Raw genomic sequence first — 23,530 nt, 5'->3', positions numbered from 1 at the left:
AGAGTCAACCCGGCTTGGCAGCAGAGCCTGTGCTGAGACGCCGATCTGAGAGTGAGAGGCAAAGCAGACTCACTGTTGAATCCTGAGCCCGTTCTCATGAGGCCATCTCCTTCCTCAAGTTTCTCACCACGCCTCTAACACCTGCAGTCAGCTGAATGCCTTGACCTTGAAAGGGCTTAATTGATGCTGTGACTTCTTTACTTGAGATTTATTTATTTATTTGAAATACAGAGAGACGAGGAGAGACAGAGATATTCCATCTACTTGCTCACTCCCCACATGGCCACAAGAGCTGGGTCTGGGCCAGCAGCCTGGAGCTCCGTCCTGGTCTCCACATGGGTGGCGGGGGCCCACGTGCTTGGGCCATCGTCTGCTGTCTTCCCAGGTGCCTCCCCAGGAATGCTAGCTCAGAAGCAGAGTAGCCAGGGCTCCACCAGGCACTCTGATAAGGATGCCTATGACACATGCAATCAGAGGCACAAACTGTGGCAATGCAACCCCAACCCTGGTGCTCTGACTTTAAATGAGACAATAAATCAGCGTGAGAGCACTTCACTTCCCCTGAAAGAAATGCGCTGGACAAAGTGAGCGTTTTTATTCCGAAATGAAGTGAAAGTTCTAAAGACAGGATTTCATGATCAAGATTATCTCTAAATCCTGTTTCTTGGGGACATTCCTGTGGGTCAGCCCAGTCTGTCTTAATGGTGTGTTTTGCCACACACGGAGGGAATTCTCGAATGTGTTAGTTTACAACACGTAATTATCATTGCATATTAATTACATGTCATTATATTAATTACATGGCCCTGTCCTACCTCATTCCTTCCCTAAGTAGAATACAGAGGCCATGATTATGGGGGCAGAGAACAAAGCCCACAGGAAAGGCGCTTGACTACTGCTTCATCTTTCCACTGCCGCTCACATCAGCAGCCAGATCTCTCGGCATCTTGAAGGAGCTCAGATTTATTCTAATTATAAATGGGAACAAAGTCAAGACATATCTGACTACCATCTTGTTTAACTAAAAAAAATTCCCTTAACAACCTCTTTTCTCTTGAACCGAGTACCCTTGCGAGTAGGAAAAATACAGCTTTCTCGTGGGACCCATCTATGAAGTCTGAGCTTCCCCATCAAAGGGGCAACCACAGGACGCTGTGAGTCAGTGATTCTGACCTCACGTTCAGCAGGAAAAGGACTGGACGCCTCTCTTACTCCTTCTTGGAAGTGGCTGAACAGCAAAGAAACGGCAAAGAAGGTCCATTAAGGTGTGTTCTGTTCACTGGGCCTTGAAAGCTGCGGAAACAGCAGAGAGAGGACTTAGGAGAACTCCATGGCTTACCCTAAACACTATTTCCATGTGATATTATTGTTTGAAAAAATAGTAGTGTTGGATGTTTTATTCTAATCCATTTAACACAATGGGTTCCAAATTATTTCAGAACCAACAATATGTCAAGGGCAACAATGTCCCCTTCCAAAACGCCACTCAAAATCTCCAGACTTGTCCATCTCCTAATGAGGATTAATCTTACCAGCGCGACTATATTTGTCCTGTCCTATTTCAGACATCAGGGGTGCGTTCAGTTGCCGTCTAAAGCTTTATTTATTTATAGAATAAAAGAGTCATATGTGTGGCAATAATAACACTTTTGTCAGAAAGTCAGGCAGCGACCTGCAAGCTCTGGGCTCCAAATGGCACATTCAGTGGAGCCTACTTCCTGCGCAGCCGCCAAGAGAGGGAGGGGGAGAAAGAAACTGCTCCGGTGCAGCAGAGACCCTCAGACTGGAAATAAGCAAATCATCAACCCATCTTCTCTGTTCACCCAAGCAGAATCTCTCAGCGCTGAAACGTCCACGCTCCCTCACCCTCCGCTCTCACTGGCTAATGGCTCCCTGACCTCAAAGAGAGAAGAAGAAAACTGGTTCTTTCTTGTGGCCTGGGACCCAACCTCGGCAAGATGATGAATGGGAGACTTCCAACACCCTTTGTGGTCTCCCTTTCATGTTCTCTGAGAGCTTATCCTGGAATGTGATTTCATCTTCCCAGCAACCCTACAAGTAGGTGCAGTGATTATCACCACTTTCTCCATGATGAAATTGAGGTCTACAAGCAGAACCGGCTTCATGAGTGGGTGATGCGTGCAGCGGCCCAGGGACCTCGGCTTAGAGGCCCTGCTGTTGCCATCTTGAAATTCTTACTAAGTTTTATGTATGTGTGTATTGATTTATTTATGCAAGAAGCAGAGGCAGAGACAACTCCCTTCTGCTGGCTTACTCTCCAAATATCTAACAGCCAGGAATGAGCTGGGCCAGGATCAAACTGAAGCTTGGAGCCAAAGACTCAAAACAGGTCTTCCACACGGGTGCCAGGGAGCCGACTTCCTGAGCCATCACAGCTGCTTCCCAGGGTCTGAATTAGCAGGAAGCTGGAGTCAGGAGTCAGAGCTGGGCAGTAAACCCACAGACTCTGATGCCGGACGCAGGCGTCCAAAGCAGCGTCTTAGGCCAAACACCTGCCCCAATTACAAAGAATTTCTTAACGAGTGGTCTCATGCTTTTGTTTCTTTCTCTGGGTCTGCAATTATTCAGTTATCCTGCCCGGGAGGAGGAAGCACTTTTCCCAAGCACCCGTATTCATTTGCCAGGACACCCATAACAAAGCCTCGCAGATCGGGCAGCTTCGACAACGGAAGTCTCGTTTCTCACGGTTACAGGCTGGAGTGCGAGGTGGAGCTGTCTGCTTTGCAGGTGGCTGCCTTCCCGCAGGGTCTTCTCATGGTCTTTGCCAGTAAGGTCCACACCAATGATCTCATTTTAACTGAAGTCTTTAAAAGCCCTCTCGCAAGCCGGCACCGTGGCTCAATAGGCTAATCCTCCACCTTGCGGCGCCGGCACACTGGGTTCTAGTCCCGGTTGGGGCGCCGGATTCTGTCCCGGTTGCCCCTCTTCCAGGCCAGCTCTCTGCTATGGCCAGGGAGTGCAGTGGAGGATGGCCCAGGTGCTTGGGCCCTGCACCCCATGGGAGACCAGGAAAAGCACCTGGATCCTGGCTCCTGCCATCGGATCAGCGCGGTGCGCCGGCTGCAGCGGTGGCCATTGGAGGGTGAACCAACGGCAAAGGAAGACCTTTCCCTCTCTGTCTCTCTCTCACTGTCCACTCTGCCTGTCAAAAAAAAAAAAGCCCTCTCGCCAGTACAGGGGCAGGCTGACACGACTGTGAATTGTGGAAGGGATGCATTTCAGCCCCGAGCAGTCCCCCAGCCCGTGCTTGGAAGGGCCTCCAAGAATGTTCCATGCAGTGTGCTCTCTAGGCAATACCCGTGCGACTGCACGGGAGCAGCATCCCATCGCTAGCTGGAGAAGCAGAGGCACACCCAGGTCTGTACGTGCCATTGTGAACGAAACAGCAGTACAGGAACGACATCAAGCAGCGACAGCGCTGGCCCTAAACCTCAGCTCCAGGCGCTGAATCCACCGCTGGTCCAGTATTCCCTTTCACAGTCCACACACACGCACAGACGTGGCTGCCAGAAAAGACCATCACTCTACAATTATAGGTTCTTGGCCTGTCTGCCTTCGGCAGATTTCAAAATAGCACAGTTGACTCCGTTTCAAGCCAGGGGGGAAATACCATCATCCTTCTTCTACTCCCAAGTCATACACACAAAGGCACCTCTGTGGAAGGAACCCAGCATGTTGGAGCCCGGCTGTGTTTATCTCATTCCTCACTGGCTCCAAGCTGTGCGCTCTGAGCAGAGAGAAGTGTGTTTCGGAGATAACTGGGGGAATAAGGTAACTCATTTAAATGATAAAACAGGAATCTCATTTCCGGTTGGGACATGGATAGTGCTTTCAAGTGAACAGATCTGCGGCTTTCATCAAGGCCCTGGGGTGTTGGAGTCCCAAGGGGCACGGAGTCGGGGATGGGATTTCTTCTTTTCAAGAGTGCTTTGGTGGTGGCTGAGCAGAGGAAGCACTTGGTGTCCTTGGGCTCACAGGCACAGCGGAGCCGGAAGGTGACAGATCAGGGACAGAGTCCCCTGGCCCTGGCTCAGGCTCCGCCACTAACCTTGGGTGAGTTAAGCCTCTGCAGTCCTCACTTTTCCTACCCACAGCCTAATGCTTCCATGTCCCGTTTCTGCCTCTCAAGTTCATTACCACTCCTTGTTCTTTGTGCAGGAGAGAGAGTGCAGGGCATGCAATTCTTTCATTTGAATTCGATTCCCACTTTCTTGATCTTCTCTAATTTATTATTTTGAAATAATCGGCCTTTACGATTAAAACAACCATACATGAGTGTGGCGCTCAGGCAGCACACTGTCCAGGTGATCAAAGCTCCTGCTACCATGGAGGGGCAGAGCGAGCTGGTGCAGCTCCAGGGACACCTGGAAAGGCCCACACCACGTGGGCAACAGTGGCCAAAAGGCACGGTCAGAACCCAATCACCAGGCAACGCCAGGCAAACACAAATTCAGGGACATTCAGTGAGATCACAGGCCTGCTCTTCCAGAGGGCAGGAAAGGCAAAGAAAGGCTGAGGAAGTGGCCCGGGCAAAAGGACATTAGACAGACAGGAAAGGACACTGAACACATTCTCCTGATTTATGTTGCTTATAGAAAAGAATTTCTATGAAGGACAGAACTGAAACAGCTGACAAAATTAGAATAGGAGTGGTAGATTTAAAAACTGAGGTATCAACATTAAATCTAAATTTTATAACTATTCTGCTAATCTTTCAGAATTTTTTTAAAAGATTTATTTATTTGAAAGGCAGAGTTACAGAGAAGCAGAGAGGGAGGGAGAGGGAGAGAGAGAGAGAGGGAGAGGGAGAGGGAGAGGGAGAGGGAGGGAGAGAGAGAGAGAGGTCTTCCATCTGTTGTTTGACTCCCCAGATGGCCGCAAAGGCCAGAGATATGCTGATCAGAAGCCAGGAGCTTCTTCCAGGTCTCCCACACGGGTGCAGGGACCCAGGCACTTGGGCCATCTTCTACTGCTTTTCCAGACCACAGCAGAGAGCCGGATCGAAAGTGGAGCAGCCGGGATTCTAACCGGCACACATATGGGATGCCAGCACTGCAGGCAGCGGCTTTACCTGCTACACCACAGTGCCAGCCCTGAGAATATTCTTGTTCTTGGGATGTACACACCCACATGTTAGAGAGGAAAAGGGAATGATAACTGCAGACTTCAAACTGATTTTAAAAAAAAATAGAGAGAAAGCAAACAAATAAAAGCAAATGGTGAAATGTCAAATACTGGTGAACTGGGTACAAGGTCTATAGGAGTTCCCCATTCTATTGCAAAGCTTCTGTTACGTTTGGAGTTACTTTAAAAGTAACACGTGTTTGCTGCATAAAGCTTTCTGAAGAAAGGAAGTCTCATGCAATGCCACCACCCAGGGACAACCGCTTGCTTTTTATGCATAATCCACGCTTTACAAGAGACAGCTCCTTGGCAGCAACCGAGCAGGGGAGTGTTGGCTGTGCCCAGTCACGAGGTCAGGGCCGTGGGAAGGTGCTGGATCAGCCTCTGCGGGTGGTGTGTTGGCCCTGTAACCCAACCCAGTGCAGAGTTCTCTAGATGGAGTCTGCTGGGAGCTTCTGGGAAAGATATTCCCTGTTCTTTTCTTTCGCTCTACGTTGGATCATGAGAACATGTGTGCCGTGGTGGCAGCCATCTTGAAACCATGAGGGTACAGCCAAGAGAACGGAAGACAAGGTGACGCAGAGCACTGACGTCATCGGGCTGCTCAATCAACCAACCCTGGAACCTTCGCTGTGGCTATTTTGCTGTAGGAGATAAACATTGTCCTTATTCTTTAAGCCAGCATTATTTAGGGATTCGGTTGCAGCCAAAAACATCTCAACTATTACATCTCTATTACAGAACAAGATAGGGCAGCCATTAGCTTCGCTTGATCATCAACACATGCAGCAAAAGCCCTTCCAAAGAAGTCCTGGACCAAATCTGATGTTTGAGCTTGTGACTGTCTCTCCAGCTGGAAGTTACAGGGAACCCAAGTTCCCAGACTGGCACACAGTGTGAGCCTGTGCCTGGGAGGTGAGGAAAGGGGCCAGTATCACTCTCCCTGAGTTTGAAAATCAGTAATGAGCTTTAGATTTTGTCTTCTAGAAAGGGATTTCACTTGGCAGTAGAGGAAAAGTGGAAGAAGCAGAGAAGGGTACGGCCCCTGGAGTAGCCCACGAACAGGACGGGGTCACTGGCCTCTTAGCCTGCGTCAATGACTTTGCATCAACAGGGCTTCTGGGAAGAGTGGTCAGTGGCAGACAAGTGGCTGGAGCCTCGGTGGAAACTGCACTTCGATGAGCTCACTGATGTTTCATAAACACTTCAGGAGTACCTGCCACCTGCTCAGCAATGCACTACAGGCTGGGTGCATAGGCTTACCACAGCATTGCTTCCACGCTCCTGGAGTTCACAGAGAGGAGGCTGTGGGTCATCTGAAAAGGACGCGGGTATTGCCATCAGACAAATCGAGATTCAAATCCCAAGTCTACCAAGTTGGACCCTGGACAAACTACTGAAGCGTTGCTTCAGTTACCTCCTATACAAGCAGGAGAATGGGGCTGGCGCTGTGGTGCAGTGGGTTAAGCCACCTCCTGCAATGCCAGCCTCCCATATGAGTGCTGGTTCAAATCCTTGCTGCTCCACTTCCAATCCAGCTCCCTGCTAATGCATCTGGGAACATGGTGGAGGATGGCCCAAGCACTAGGGCTCCTGCACCCACATGGCAGACCCAGATGGTGCTCCAGGCTCCTGGCTTGGGACTGATCCAGCCACGGCTGTTGCAGTCATTTGGGGAGTGAACCAGCAGATGGAAGATCTCTGTCTCTCTCTCTTTCTGTAATTCTGCCTTTCAAATATACAAAATAAATCTTCAAAAACTAAATTATTATTCTTTTAAGAAACAAAAATGAGGATAATGACTATACTTGGCTTACGAAGTAACTGTAAGTACTAAATAATACAACATATATGTAGTGCTTAACACAGTGTGTGCAACACAGTAATTTCTCAACAAACAATGTGACTATTGTTGGCAACTGTATACTACTGCTATTATATGTATGGTAGTTATTAGCATTGACATGATTATCATTTACATTTGTGTTCTCGTTGTGCTAAAGAGGCTGGAATTTCACGAAGATAATCAGCCCTAAAGCCAAGGATACCTTTATCTGCAAAACCACTGGAGGAGGGTGATTGCTTTGGCTATGTTCTTTGGGAGTTAACAAGTGCTCATTCTTCGCTTTTCCTTGTTGCTCTTCCAGGAGCCTTGCACGTAAATACAAGGCGGTCTCAAAGGGTGCACAGAAGCCAATTATTTTTTGTATCAAAATAAATTTATCTTTCCATTCCAGTTTTCCACAAACTTTCTGAAGTCCCTGGTACAAGAAAACCTCAGCTTCAGGGACCGTGATGGTCTCGGGAGTCCCAGAATTCTCTGCAAGCAGCCACAGTCTCATCTGCTGATGTCACCTTGTTCTGAGAGGTAAGAATGCAAAGGTGCATGAAGCTTTTTGTTGGCTTTTTGTAGCAGCATTTCATTACACCACGAAACATCTGGGAGAAGCCAGCTTCACAAAGAAGAGGCATGTTTGGGCTCATGGGTTTGGAGGTTCACTGCCCAAGACCAGGAAGCCCCTGTGGTGCAGCCTCTGGTGCCGGTGCTCTCGCTGGTGGAATCTGGAGCAGGTGCAGTGCGCCACATGGCAACAGGGAGTGCGCGTGTACATCTCTCCTTGAAAAGCCCCAGGAGGGGCCGGGGTTGTGGCACTTTGGGTTAAGTCGCCACCTGTGATACAGGCATCACAACTCAGTGGAGATTCGAGATCCAGCTGCTCCACTTCCGATCCCTCTCCCTGCTGATGTGCCTGGGAAAGCAGAAGATGGCCCAAGTGCTTGGGGCCCTGCCACTCACGAGAGAGACCCAGCGGGAGGTTCAGGTTCCTGGCTTCAGCCTGGTCCAGCCCCAGCCTTTTTGGCCATTTGGGAAGTGAACCAGCGAATGCAAGATTTCTCTCTGTCTCTCTCCTTCTCTGTGTAACTCTGCTTCCAAATAAGTAAATTATAGGAAAATAAAAAAAAGCTCCCAGGATTCCACTATGGGGTTCTACCCTAAGAACCTAGTGCAATCTAATCACTTCCCAGAGGCCCCTAACACTGTAAGTGGATCAACCTTCTACCCTTCTAGAACCATTAACACAAGACTTTGGGGACCAAGCCTTTAACAGGTGGACGTCTGGAACTCATTTAACAACAAAACAAATATCCAAACTAGCTTACTTTTTAAAAAAAGGATTTTTATCATTAAAATCCCAAGACATGGGCCTTGGGCACAGTGGTTAAGCTGCCATTTGGATACCTACATCCCAGATCAGAGTGCCTGGGCTCAAGTCCTAGCTCCATATCCAATTCTAGTTTCCTGTTAACTCATATTCTGTAAGGTAGCAGGGGGATGGCTCAAGTCCCTACCACCCATGTGGGAGACCAGGATTGAGATTCGATTGTGTTGCTTTGGCCTGGCCCAGTCCCGTCTACCATGAGCATTCTGGGGGAGTGAACCAACAGATGGAAGAGCTCACGCGCTTGCTCACTCTCTCTCTCTCTCTCTCTCCCCCACTTCTCTCTCTGCCTTTCAAATAAAATAATCTTTCAAAAATTCCAAGTGATTTTCAGTCACTTAACCTGCTGTATTACGGCTTTTTTTTTTTTTTTTTTTGTCCCACCAGGGCCTCACTGACCATATCTTGGGATATAACATGAAAATGAGAAACAATTTCTGCCCCCACACACAGGAGGATGCCCACGCGCAGTGTGGGCAGCACGTCACAGCTGGCACTGTTGTGATGAAGCCTGGACATCGTCAGGAACACTCAGGAGGGCGTCCGGCCACACCCAGGCCTGCTTGCTAACACGCTCTTCATCGAGCAGCCTCAAAATGCCCTTGGAGGCACCACTACTTGTTCTTCTTGTCTTTTAAATTTGTATTCATTTATTTGAGAGTTAGAGAGCAAGAGAGCTGCCATGTGCAGACACAATTCGCCCGATGCCAGCACTGGTTTCCTGGCGGAAGCTAAGCGCTGGAAACTCAATGCAGGCCTCTCCCACGGTGGCAGGAACCCAATCCCGTGAGCCACTACCACTGCCACACAGGCTGTGCACCAGCAGAAGCTCCACTCAGGCATCGACTCTGGGCTCCAGCTGGGTCATCTGATATAGCACGCAGGTGTCCCAACCTGCCTCCTACTCTCCAGCCCAGCACCTGCCCCACTACCGGTTCCTAACCTGGAAAGTGAGAGTTTCACAAACACACATTTCAAAAAGCTATGGCTCAATCACTAGGAGAACTGCCTTAGTTCACACAGCTTCTTCCTCTACTACGGCCCAAATGCCACCCTAGTACATGTCATCTTGTACTTGACAGTATGCCTACCGAGACTTCAACTTGCTGCCATCATTTCAAGATAAAGACCCATAAACGAAACTTAAGACTTCCCTGGATCCATTTAAGAAAATAAATCCACTCAATGTATTTGTAAAACAAGTTACACACACACATACACACACACACACACAAGAGTAATTTAAGGGGCTGGCATTGTAGTGGGAAAGCCACTCCCACGTGGGAGCCAGTTTGAGTCCTGGCTGCTCCACTTCTGATCTAGCGTCCTCCTAATATGCCAGGTAAGTCAATGGAAGATGACCCAACTGTTTTGTCCCCTGCCACCCTTTAGAAGCCCTCGATGAGGTTGATGGCTCCTGGCTTTGGCTTGGACCAGCCCTGGTGGTTGCAGACATTTGGGGAAAGAACCAGCAGAAGATGGAAGATAGCCCTCTGTCTCTCTCTCTGTCTTCCTTTTTGCCGTTGTAGGCAGCAGGTGGTGGTTTAAGTACTCGGTTCCTGCCACCCATGCGGGAGACCCAGATGGAGTTACAGCTTCCTGGCTTTGTCCTAACCCCAACCTGGCTGCTGTGGGTATTTGGGGAGTGAGCCCTCAGATGGAAAATCTCTTTCTGCATCACTCTGCCTTTCAAATAAAGAAATAACTTTAAATAAATTCTAAAAATTTGAATCTGAGCTTTGAAAAGTCATCATCTGACACACCTCTGCCCTACCTTCCTAGCTCCCATCTAAGAGTGTGAACACTCAGGGAGGCAGCCACACACCCAGCAGGGCTGCAGGCTGGCGTAACTCAGTGGCTTGCTGATGCCATGGGCACCCAGGCGATTTCTAGGCTTCCATGGTATTGTTTTTATTTTTTAAAAAGTAATTTTTTATTTTCATTTTATTTTAAAGGCAGAGAGCGAGAGTGAGCGTGAGATCTTCCATCCTCAGGGTGGACTAAAGTCAGAAGCTGGAAACTGAGTCCAGGTCTCCCACATGGGTGGCAGGGACTCAGATACCGGAAGTTTTGCCTGCTGCCTGGCACAGTACGCCTAAGCAGGAAGCTGGATGGCAAGCAGAGGAACCCAGACCGGAACCGGGCACTCCTATATGGGATGTGGACCTCCCACTGGGTTTTTTTTTTTTTTTTTTTTTTGACAGGCAGAGTGGACAGTGAGAGAGAGAGACAGAGAGACAAAAAAGTCTTCCTTTTTGCTGTTGGTTCACCCTCCAATGGCCGCCGGCGCGCTGCGCTGATCTGATGGCAGGAGCCAGGTGTTTCTCCTGGTCTCCCATGGGGTGCAGGGCCCAAGCACTTGGGCCATCCTCCACTGCACTCCCTGACCACAGCAGAGAGCTGGCCTGGAAGAGGGGCAACTGGGACAGAATCCGGCGCCCTGACTGGGACTAGAACCCGGTGTGCCGGCGCCGCAAGGCAGAGGATTAGCCTAGTGAGCCGCGGCGCAGGCCTTCCCACTGGGGTCTTAACTACGGCTCCAAGCATCCACCCCTTCTCCAGTATCTATCTGCCTTGTCCTAATGGTTTAAGCCCAAACTTTTGCAAAGTTCCTTAAGGAATTTCAAGCATTATATCCACCCACATTGACACCAAGAAGTAGGAAAAAACAGAACTCTTCCTCCCACTCTTATCTGGATGAAGGAAAGCTGCCCTCCTCCAGTGGACAGGCCTTCAAACCCCGTTGGTCACAATGAGTCCAGTGCTCACCTCCCTCCCTGGCAAGGGGTCAGGGCCGCAAGGAGGCACTCAGGCCAACCCGACCCATGGCCAGACAGGGGACGGGGAGGTCCCTGGGCAATGAGACAGAGATGTGGGCAAAGACTGCAGGATGGGCACTGTTCCATGCCACTCCACACCTTGTCTTTCTTGTGAAACAAAGTCACTCAGAGGTGATTCATGTCAGTAAAATCGAACAGTTTCAAAATGCAGAGAGGGAGGGAGGAGGCCGTCATCACCCCAAGCACTCAGGCTGAACGAGAACTCTCCTGTCACTTGGTTCGCAGCTCTGCTGTGACACTGAATATTAATGGATCTTCTGAAAATCATGTAAAAGAAAAGATAGACTGGAAAACTGAAACTCAAAACAACAATGAACTGAAACGTTTTCCCAGTTCAAGAAGCGACACCAACCTCGAGCCCTCTTGCTCTGAACACCCCGATCCCACATTGGAGCCACGGCTCCAGTCCCAGCTGCCCTGGTAGCAATCCAGCTCCCAGGTAACGCTCCTGGGGAGGCAGCCGGGGAGGGCCCAGTTCTTGGGGCCCTGCCACCCACCCTGGCTCCTGGCTTTGGCCTGGCTGTAGTGGCCATCTACTGGTAGATGAAAGACTGATCTGTCACTCTGCTTTCAAATAAATCAATCTTTAAACAAAAAAGGCTGGAGGGCTACATTTGCTCATGAGCACCCCCCCACAACATTCCCCATTGCAAAGTCAGTGTCCTGTGGGCAATGTCTACGTTTCGACCTGTTGGCCCGAGGTCCCGGGTCCCTAATTTGAAGATCCATTCCCAATTCAAGGTGAGAATGTTATCGTGGGCTCCAATCCACCTGTCTGTGAATTTAATTTTGCTTGGGACCTGTGTTAGGGTTCTCCAGAGATACATAACCAACAGGAAAGGCAGTCAGGTAGGTGGGTAGGTGATAGATGATAGAGACATGGGCAGAGGTTCACTCTGAAGGACCAGCTCACTCAGTATGGAAGTCATAGCTGGGAGCGTCCACAGTCAGCCGTTCCCAAGCTGGAAGCTCAGGGAAGCTGGTGGTGAAATTCCAGTCCTGGGTTCTGCCGAGGGAGCCAAGGCATAAATCTCAGCTTGAGCCTGAGGACCGCAGAAGCAGGCGCAGCCAGGACAGGAGAAAACAGATGTCGCAGTTCCAGCAGGGAGACCGGAGCTCCCCTCCTCCGCCCTTTTGGGACACCTTTGGGGGTGTCCAGCTGCTCCGGTGAGGACACATCTGCACTCAGCCCGGTGTTCGGATTCTGATCTCTTCCAGACCCACCCTCATAGACACACCAGAGATGATGCTGGGCCAGAGTCCCGGACAGCCCCTAGTCCAGCCGCGTCACACAGCGAGTGGACAGCGAGGCACATCCTCACCCACGCGGCTTTCTCTCCAGCCAGGTGTGGGTAGGCACTCTTCATGAACGCAGGTAGCCATCATAACTGGGAAACCCATTGTTCCACACAGAACCTGTTTTCCTCTGCTTGCTTTCACCCTTTAAGCAGACAAAGGTTAGAAGGTCCAGCCCTTGTCCTCGCTACAATGCCCTATCCCTAACCACTGACTCTCTCATCCTGGACACAGCCCGTGCCTCTTCTCCACGGCCTTTCCATTGCCAGAACAAATCATCACTCTCAAGAACCTTTCCTGACAGCTGTGATGCTATCGTCCCCACTTTCACATGGACGCTGTCTCTGATGTGTTATCTGTGTCACTGTGATGTCTGTATTGTCTTAGCCTATGCTCATGTGGAGCTTACAGGCTAACGGGAAGAAACGAGAGACAATAAGCCTAATAAATAAGCAACGTACATATTATGTTAGAAGTCGTGATTAGAAATAGACCAGAGAGACCAGGAAAAGCACCTGGCTCCTCGCTTCGGATTAGCGTGATGCGCCGGCCGCAGCAGCCATTGGAGGGTGAACCAACGGCAAAGGAAGACCTCTCTCTCTCTCTCACTATCCACTCTACCTGAGGAAGGAAGGAAGGAAGGAAGGAAGGAAGGAAGGAAGGAAGGAAGGAAGGAAGGAAGGAAGGAAGGAAGGAAGGAAGGAAGGAAGGAAGGAAGGAAGGAAGGAAGGAAGGAAGGAAGGAAGGAAGGAAGGAAGGAAGGAAGGAAGGAAGGAAGGAAGGAAGGAAGGAAGGAAGGAAGGAAGGAAGGAAGGAAGGAAGGAAGGAAGGAAGGAAGGAAGGAAGGAAGGAAGGAAGGAAGGAAGGAAGGAAGGAAGGAAGGAAGGAAGGAAGGAAGGAAGGAAGGAAGGAAGGAAGGAAGGAAGGAAGGAAGGAAGGAAGGAAGGAAGGAAGGAAGGAAGGAAGGAAGGAAGGAAGGAAGGAAGGAAGGAAGGAAGGAAGGAAGGAAGGAAGGAAGGAAGGAAGGAAGGAAGGAAGGAAGGAAGGAAGGAAGGAAGGAAGGAAGGAAGGAAGGAAGGAAGGAAGGAAGGAAGGAAGGAAGGAAGGAAGGAAGGAAGGAAGGAAGGAAGGAAGGAAGGAAGGAAGAAATAGACCAGAGCAGTGAGGGGGTGGGGATGAGAGAAACACATTTGTTTTCTTTGAAAAGGAGATACAGAGAACTGAGAGTGAGAGGTACCTCCCATCTGCTAGTTCATGCCCCAAATATCTGCAACAGCCAGGGCTGGGCCAGACCAAAGCCAGGAACCAGGAGCCAGGACTTCCTCCAGGGTTTCTATGTGGGTGGCAGGGACTTAAGCCATCACCTGCTGCCTCCCAGGGTGCCTTGTAGCAGGAAGCCAGATCAGAAGCGGAGTCAGGACTGCAACCCAGGGACTCTGATATGGGATACAGGCATCCCGAACTGTCACTTCATCACCTCGCCACAAAGTGCCACGAGCATCTCGGGGAGTCTGGCCAGCAGACTCAACCCAGGGCCCGCGACGACGGTTTCTCGGGCGAGAAAAGAACGAACGATGTTTATCCGTCTTCAGTAGACTTTTTATTAGAGAAAGTAAATGTGACAGAGGGAGCAGGAGAGGAGAGGAGAGAAAGAGAGCTTCCTCCTTATACCCGTGGCTTATATACAAAATGTGACCAATCAGGAGCAAGCTAGAGTCCATGCATCGGGCACACCAATCTGGTCTCTGTTCACGTGAAAGGCACGCATCGTTCGGCCAATCAGGTGAGGTGTCACGCAGCAGACAGGCAGGCAAACTCACTGCGGGGGTCCTGCCGCCATCTTGTTGTTTACCGCGACCTCAATCCCTCCGCCTCCAGAGAGCCCCGCCCGTAGGAAAGCCCCCCCCCCCCCCCCCCCCCCCCGGCAAAACCGAAAGTAAAAACCTCCGCCTAGCGATGCCGCAGCGGACTATTCCCCGACAACAAAGCCCATCCTGAGAAATGCATCATATAGGCTCATGAAGAAGACAATATTTGGAGGCCAGCATTGAGGCATGGCAGGTAACACTGGCTGTTGTGGCCATCTGGGGAGTGAACCAGCAGATGTAAGATCTCTGTCTCTCCCTCTCCTTCTGTAACTGACTTTCAAATAAATACATCTTTAAAAAAAGAATATTCTTAAAACCATTTTCAAGTGTACAGTTCAGTGGGTTTTCATATACTCACAAGGTTGTGAAATCATCAACACCATCAAATTCCAGAATGTTTTCATCACTCCAAAAGGAAATCCCACATCCAGTTGCTAACATGATTTGGCGTACATTAAACCAGCATCACTCTGACTGCTGAATAACAGGTGGGCAAGGAAAGACTCAGGGAAAAAAATGAGAGGACTGGCAGGTGTTTGCAATAATGGTGGGGTGAGGGGTGGCGGGTATCAGGAAGGTGGGGAGAAGCAGCTGAATTCTGCGTATGCTTGAAGGCAGAGCAATTCGATTTCCTGACAGAGAGGAGAGCAAGACAAAGAGAGGAATCAAGTATGACTTCAACATTCGTGGTTTACTCATACTGACCTTGAGATACATTATGTCGGGAAATATAGTCACATTAATTTCTTTGCTATTAGCTCAGACTCAAAGCTCTTTATCAAGGTAATCTCACCTGTGTGAAAAGAGTGTGCATGGTGATAATAATACCCTACAACCTATTAAACTTTGGGTCCTTTAATCTAACTGTCTCAAGAGGCAGGTATTACCTTCCTCAGCTTATACATTCATAAATAAAGGTGTGATTAATACCTAAGAGCTTTCCCATATCTTAGGACCAACCAGAGCAAGCCAACTCTGTACCCTCAGCCAATCACACAGCGGGCACCACTTCCAGGACATCCACCTACACCTTCCCCAGGGCCAACAACAGCCTCCAACCAAGGCACACCCAACGCCTTCCCTCTGTTCCACTGAGGAGCTCTTCCAGTCCTCTGCCTGCCTCTGAGCCTCTGCCAAGGTGCAATGGACACAGTGGCTGACATCCCTGCTATAGCAGGCTCTGAATAAGCAGCCTGGGCTTATTCCCATCCAGCTGATCTTGATTTCCACTGATGTCTTAGGCCAAGTTCCCTGGACACTGGTGTCTGATATAAAGATCTGCATGCTGGCCGACTGGGGATGGCTTGCAGGATGGACCTCTGTGACGGGGATGATGGGAACTGGATTCGGAAGATGAAGGCAAACTGTCACACAATCGCACTAGGGACTTCAGCTGACCCCATAGAGAGCCCGGAGGGTGGGCTGGCTCTTCAGAGAAAACCCTGCTCATATGGTGAATGCAGGCTACCATTAAAGAGGGGCCCGGGTGACTCAGCATTCTTTGATCAAGACCAAGTCCATGGGAGGGTCTCAGTTATGAACCTCAGCCGCCCACATACCAGGCAGCTGGGGAATGAGTGTTGGGACCCCTTTCCATGGGGAGAGATGATATGACCCCACTGAATAATACACAGTTGGTGGCAGATCACAACTGTCACCCAACTCTGCACCCAAGCTCAAAGCTCTTCTCATTACAGCATAGCTGTCTTCACTCTTAAAAAAAAAATGACAAATGGAGGATGCTGTGAGCACTCATTGCCTTTCCTGGTCCAAAACAGAGACCATATCTCTACAGTAATTCAGACATTTCTAGCAAGTGATTTAGAGCAGCTGGTGCAACTGAATATGGCATTGAAAGATCTGAAATAAAACCCAGCTCAACCAACCAAAGCAGCAAGCTGGATTAGCACATGCAGACACTCATGCCACCCCAATATTACAGAACTTCACAAAAGGTTTCCCTCACGTTGTAGATGGAACAATGTGACTCCTAGCTTTCCAGCCTGGGATGGTGACAAATCGGAAATAATTAGATGCGAAAATGGTATCATTCCCACTTCACAGATAGTTATGTTCCAGAAAAAACGGTTCCATCTTAGTCACAACCCAAATAAACCACTTCGTGGATGTCAGAATACTCTCATTCTTTAAAACAGTCTGCTTCTCTCTTACTTCATCACAGAGTGATATGACTGGCACTGTAAGACTTTTAGCTTTGAGCTACTAACATGAAATGCTTCTGTTCAGTTCTACAATAAACCAGCTGGTTCTGCACCTGGAGATTACAAGAAATTTATCACAAGCACTGTCTGCACATCGGCCCTGAAGCCTCTCTATCTGTAACCCGGTCAGTAGCTGTGCCTTTCCTCCTGACAGCGTATTCTCTCAGGGTTACAAGACCTTGGAACACACTCGTCATTGTTCTCGGAGCTTCTGGCTGCTTCTTTCTGCATCCTGTAGATTCCTCACACTCCCGCCCCCTCTCACCCAACCCCAAAGTCATCTCTTGATTAACCTCGTGGGATCTTGGCTGATTTGTAATCACACCGAGCTTTTGCCGATAGCACAGCATGAAAGCTTTTGAATTTGGCGTCATAAGAATTGCCAGAGGCTGGGGCCGGCACTGTGGCTTAGCGGGTAAAGCCGCCATCTACAGTGTTGGCATCCCATATGGGCGCCGGTTCAAGTCCTGGCCGCTCCACTTCTGATCCGGCTCTCTGCTATGGCCTGGGAAAGCAGTAGAAGATGGCCCAACTCCTTGGGCTCCTGCATCCACGTGGGAGACCGGAAGAGGCTCCTGGCTCCTGGCTTCGGATTGGCACAGCTCCAGCTGTTGCGGCCATCTGGGGAGTGAACCAGTGGATGGAAGACCTCTCTCTTTCTGCCTCTCCTTCTCTGTGTAACTTTCCAGTAAATAAATAAATCTTTAAAAAAATTGTCAGAGGCATGTATTACAACAGGCATGTATTAAATCAGAGAGTCATTCCAGATCTAGAGAATCAGAAGGGCTAGAGGTGCAGATAAAACCCCGTGTCTCCTTTTGGAATTCTGTTACATCATCACATGAAACACTCCTTGGCAAACTGCACAACCTCGCACCCAGTGTTGTTTTCCAGCTCTAGAATATAAAGATTAAAGTGATGTTCACAGTCCATTCCTTGCTAAGGCTGTGCAATTAATGGCAATTTATGGAAGTGGAAACAGCAGGTTGATTTTCCCCACATTGATCCGTTTGTACAATAAGGTCTGCTGGAATGGTAACACTATAAATGCAAAGAATAGTGGCTGATCTAAGAAAAACTGCTGGAGAATTGCACAGCCCAGTGACTGCTAGAATGTAAAACAAAAATCTGAAAATTATTTCAAGGATGTGAGGAGATGGGGACATTAGAAAAATGGCTACAACAAAGGATTGAATACTGAATAGGACACTGGGTGAGGTGACAGAGAGGCCAGAGAGATAACAACACATAGCTTAATTTACTCCAACAGGTATTTATTAAGTATTTACTATATAATACAGTGTTCCAAGGCATGCATATTCCCATTTTTGAATTTGTATCAGGCTTAGCTGGGTAGATTTTTAAAAAGAAAATTCCTAAACCCATTAGCTCTATTAAATCTAAATATCTTGGAGTCAGATTGGAAATCTTGAGTGCATAAAGCTCCCCAAATTACTCTGACACATCCACAGGCCATGAAAATGAACAAAGCACACTTTGTTTTACAGGGATGCACTAGCTGGTCTGGCATGGTGCAGTAGCTGGTGTGGTGTGGGTGCACTATTGTCTGGCATGGTGCAGTAGCTGGTGTGGTGTGGGTACACTATAGTCTGGTGTGAGTGCAGTAGCTGGTCTGGTGTGGGTACACTATAGTCTGGTGTGAGTGCACTACTGGTGTGATGTGGGTACACTACTGGTGTGGTGTGTGTGCAGTAGCTGGTGTGGTGTGCACAGCTGGTCTGGTGTGGGTAAACTATGGTCTGGTGTGGGTGCACTACTGGTCTGGTATGGGTGCACTATGGTCTGGTGTGGGTGCACTATCGGTGTGATATGGGTGCACTACTGGTGTGGTGTGGTACACAGCTGGTCTGGTATGGGTGCACTATGGTCTGGTGTGGGTGCACTACTGGTATGATATGGGTGTACTGCTGGTGTGGTGTGGTGCACAGCTGGTCTGGTATGGGTGCACTATGGTCTGGTGTGGGTGTACTATCGGTGTGATGTGGGTGCACAGCTGGTCTGGTGAAGTCCATGCTATGCCAGCTTGCCTGACTCTGCCTTCAACTGCTGGCTTCTGAGTTTCACACACAGCACTTCTTCTCTCCCAAAGGCCTTTTCCTCCTCTCTGCCATGAGAATATTACCGATCCTGCAAGATCCATTCAGTTGTGAAGAAGTCAGGACCATATTCCACCTCTCTCTGCCACGACCCTTGCAGTCCCACGGCTATTACACAACCAAATGCCATGAGGTCCACCTTCACCACGGCTGCCAGCACTGTCACCTCCTTTCATCCCCAGCTCCACCCCCTTGGCCTTCCCGGGGCCCCGAATGACCTTCAGCCAACCTCTTATACCCCATCCACCCTCCTGCTCAACAGCCGCTCTTGCACAGTTCACTGCAACTATTCTTCATATAAGACACAAAGGCATTTCTCCATCACCTACAAGGCAGAGCTGAAACACCCTGGGCTAGTAGTATTCACAATCTCCACCCTATCAGGGAGCTTTGACAGTGAGCGACAGAACCGACAGTGGCTTATTTAAACAGAAAAGTTATGGACCCATTCACAAATTCAATGCTCCAATCATTCCCATTTTTTTACCTGATTCTTCTTAAAAGTCCTCATTCTTAGAGAATTTCAGGGGCAATGTATTCCCAACTCTTGCTAACAGGAAGAGGGGGCATTGACCAAAACAGCACCTATAATTATGCTCATTGGGTAAAGAGAGTTCTTTCAAAGAATTACAATGCCATTACCAAAAGGAGAAGTGAGTGTGAAGGAGACACAAGAAACATCCATTCAGCCCAGATACATGGGAATTCTGCGTTTTCTCTTTTGAGACGGGTTATAACCCAGGTTGCTGACATTTGAGGAAGTAGGAAGGCTGGTGGTTTGAAGGATTTGTGTTCAACAACATGTGGAATTTTTCAACAAATCATTGTGAATCCCAAGAGGAAAGATACACTGTTGATTTTTTCGGTGAACCCAACCACAATGTTCTCTACGAAACCGTGTAGATCATTTTTGAAAAAACAAGTTAAGCACCAGGACTCAGGAACGGCCAGGATTTTATTGAGAAAGTCAGAGGGTAGCAGTAGCTTCTGTCCCTTTAGGAGGGTAACAAGTCTTCCACTTCCAAATTCAGGAAGGGCGCAATGATCTCCCGGAGTTCCCACACGGTGTGCCGCCCCAGCACCGTAGGGAGCACTCTTTCGAAGATAAACGTAGCGTCAAAAAACAGTATGTAACACGAGATCCCAGTGAAGGTGAGCACGTACACCATGATGAAGATTCTCAGGGCACGTTTCCTACAAGGGAAGAAAACCCGTGTGTTAACCACTTAGACGGCGCTGCTGCCTGCCCCTGGGGAAGCTCCAGGGCTTTCAGCCTCGGACCTTGTCCCGACCTCAGCTTTCAGCTGAACAGGAGCCTGGACCGGATGGATACTCAGGTCCGTGCTAGGCTGGCACTGGGATTCCAAGATGTGACAACCAGGAAACAATGCAACCCTGGATTCTGAGGGGCTGTTTCTTTCGAAACCCCCTCTCCTTCTAGCAGCTCAGTCTGATCTTCAGCTTGCTGGTGGGGTGTGTCAAACCTCTTTGAGAGCTTATAATAGAGGTCAGGCATTTATATTTTTGGAGAGGACACAAAATACAATGTGACACACAAAATTAAGTGCTCTCTGGCCCAGTCTTGGCCTTTCTCCCCTAAAGCAATATTATGTCTTTCAAATCCTTCAGCGCTCCTCTTTTGGGACTATACTAGGGTGTGTGTGTGTGTGTGTGTGTGTGTGTGTTTTAATTTAAGGTTAAGTCCTTGCATTCTTGTTACTTTCTAATTATAAATGCAATCTGTGATTAGGGTAGAAAAACTGGAAAATCCAGAAAAACATCAAGAAGCAAAGAAATGCTGCAGATAATCCAATTAGCTGGAGATAATTGCCATCTACAGTACACTTCAGAGGCAAACATCCAGGGCAATCCATCAGGGTAGCTCTGCCTTGTGACCTCACTCAGCAGGCTCCCTACACCTGAGCCATGCTGTGATGTTATCTCCACAGCCATCTCTTGGCAACTGCATAAAAAAATTATTTTACATGCACATTAAATAATCAATGCTTTTTCTTTTTTCTTTTTTTTTTTTTTTTTTTTTTTTTCCTTTTTGCAAATTATTTGAAAGGCAGAGTGAGAAAGAGAGAGATCATTTATCTACTACTGCACTTCCTAAATGGCCACAAGAGCTGGAACTGGGCCAGCCAAAGTCAGGAACCAGGACTCCATCTGGTCTCCACGGGGCCGGCTGGAATCCACTCACTTGGAGCAGCATCTGTTGCCTCGCTGGCACGTTAGCAGGAAGCTGGATTGGAAACATTTCTTGACAGTACTGAACCATTTGATTTTTATTTGCAAATCAATATGACAACTTTTTAAGAAATTAAACTTTCTATTATTAAGCAAATAAAGACATGTACAATATTGGTTTTAAAAGGTTCAGACGAAGTCTGAGTCCCCCTTCTGCTCCCAAGTCCAGCTTCCTGACAACGCATATCCTTGAGCCAGGTGATGGCTCAAGTATCTGGGTCTCTGCTACCCTTATGGGAGACCTGGACTGAGTCCCAGGCCGGCTCCTGGCTTCAACCTGGCCCCATGTCAGATGTTACAGACATCTGGGTAGTACCCAGTGGATGCAAGAACTCTCTTTCCCTGCCTTTCAAATTAATATCGCTTTTAAAGTTTGAGACATACTCCTTTTCAAGAAATCTTGCATTGGCTAAATAAAAATCACACAATAACATCACAATATCACATGCACAGAACCAAACATCAGTGTCATTAATAGTTTCAATTTATCCTTTATAAAGAATAAAACTATACTTTAAATTTTTGAATACTACTTAGAAATTTTCAAATTTCTATGCATAAAATTGCTGTGCATAAAACCTTTAATCTTTTCCAAAACTTTCATTCTGTTTGTGGTTGGTCACAGGAGAGGCCTCTAAAAGCAAATGAAAGCTCAGGGGACGGATGGAGTTTGTGGATTCAAGAGGCTTCCATAGCCTTGGCAGCTCATGTCAAGAGCCTCGAGTGATCACTGACATCATAAATAAGAGTGTCAATTATTAAATCAACAACAGGAGCCACTGTGCACTTACTCCCCATGTTGGACTGCTCAGTGATATGGTAACTCCAACAAGAACTGGCAAACTGTTTCCCTAAGTGCAACTGTGCCACTTCTTTCCCAACACTTACGATTGTCTGCTTTTTTTTTTTTTTTTTTTTTTTTTTTTACAGGCAAAGTAGACAGTGAGAGAGAGAGACAGAGAGAAAGGTCTTCCTTTGCCGTTGGTTCACCCTCCAATGGCCGCCACAGCTGGCGTGCTGTGGCTGGCGCACTGTGCTGATCCGAAGCCAGGAGCCAGGTGCTTCTCCTGGTCTCCCATAGGGTGCAGGGCCCAAGCACTTGGGCCATCCTCCACTGTACTCCCTGGCCACAGCAGAGAGCTGGCCTGGAAGAGGGGCAACCAGGACAGAATCTGGCGCCCTGACCGGGACTAGAACCCGGTGTGCCCGCACCACAAGATGGAGGATTAGCCTAGTGAGCCGCGGCGCCAGCTTGTCTGCCTTTTTTGTTATAATAATTTTAGTGGATACAAAGTGGGATCAGATTGTGGGTTTTTTATTTTAAAGATTTATTTATTTGACAGGCAGAGTGAGAGAGAGATTTTCCATCTGCTGGTTCAACCCCCAAATGGCCACAATGGCCAGGACTGGGCCAGGTTGAAGAAACTCCATGCAGGCCTTGCACATGGGTGCAGGGGCCCAAGCACTTAGGTCATCTTCTGTTGCTTTCCCAGGCACATTGGCAGGGAACTGGACTGGAAGCGGAGCAGCCAGGACTCGAACTGGAGCTCAGATTTGGGAGGCTGGCATTGCAGGCAGTGGCTTAACCTGCTGTGCCACAACATGGACCCCTCATTGGCTTTTTTTTTTTTTTAAAGTTTTTTACTTTTATTTACTTAAAACCCAAGGAGATAGAAACAAAGACAGAGACAGACAGAAGCTCCCATCCAGGTGCCCAGAAAACTCCGGGCTGGGCCAGGTTGAAGCAAGGAGCCAGCAGCTCACTTGAGGTCTCCCACACGTGTGACCGGAACCCAAGCACGTGAGAGATCAGTGCTGCCGCCCAGAGCCCGCGTCGGTAAGAGGCTGGTCCTGATGGAGCTCCAGGTCCTGACTTCAGTCTGGCCCAGCCCCAGCCACCTAGGGAGTGAACCAACGGACAGAAGATCTCTCCCTCCCTCTCTCCCTGTAACTCTTTCAAAATAAATAATTTCTTAAAAGCCTCAATTTGTATAATTCTGAAAAAAAGTTGATTGTAACAATTTTCCCATCTCTTGCCCTCTTATTTGATGGAAGATAAAAGTGTTCTGAAGATTCTGCTCCGCCATTCTCGCCTCCCTTATTTATCAACTGGACATTTGTGGGTTCGTATGAGCACCTTTTAAGTCAAGTCCAGAAGGATGAAGACAAGATTGCCTGCCTTCTGTACCCCACAGAGGGTCAGGAGGAGACAGAATCACGTGCAAGGTACACGTGTTCAACTCAGGAACACAAGGGCAGACGACTCCATTTGAAAACACAATAAAAGGCTTGGCGTGGAGCTCAAGGTTCTGCCGAAGGTGGTGGTCGGAGATGCAGAATCAGGAGTTTCCTTGGGGGGGAGGGGGCACCACTAGGGGTGGCCATGACGGTTCTGGCATCTCCTGGAAGGCACTCAGTCAGAATGTCTGCCGTGTACTTCCAGCACTGTCCAGGGGCAAGGCACCGTGCCTAGCAGATCTTTTTAAACTGGCCTAGCGGGGATGTTTTTCTTAGATCCCAGTGTTTACGATGATAGATGCTAGATAAAATATAAATTCATTTATCTAATGC

At 48.6% G+C, this 23,530-nt stretch overlaps 1 protein-coding gene across 18 annotated transcripts in view; it reads right to left on the bottom strand.

Moving 5' to 3' along the window:
• The window catches only part of SMCO2 (single-pass membrane protein with coiled-coil domains 2), an 86,050-nt gene that overhangs the window by 2,584 nt on the left and 59,936 nt on the right, over window positions 1-23,530 (bottom strand). For 16 of the 18 annotated variants that reach the window (XM_070049571.1, XM_051850892.2, XM_070049568.1 and 13 more), the window contains one exon: window positions 19,647-19,903. In XM_070049571.1, coding sequence (XP_069905672.1) covers window positions 19,705-19,903 — 199 coding nt within the window. In that variant the 3' untranslated portion in view covers window positions 19,647-19,704. Of the gene's footprint in view, window positions 1-1,212; window positions 1,294-19,646; window positions 19,904-23,530 lie in introns of those variants that run through there. The other 2 variants (XM_070049564.1, XM_070049565.1) reach the window with 1 other exon arrangement.

Source organism: Oryctolagus cuniculus, chromosome 9, assembly GCF_964237555.1.
Source record: "Oryctolagus cuniculus chromosome 9, mOryCun1.1, whole genome shotgun sequence".
NCBI lineage: Eukaryota > Metazoa > Chordata > Mammalia > Lagomorpha > Leporidae > Oryctolagus > Oryctolagus cuniculus.
This window is presented reverse-complemented; position numbering and strand designations above follow the sequence as displayed.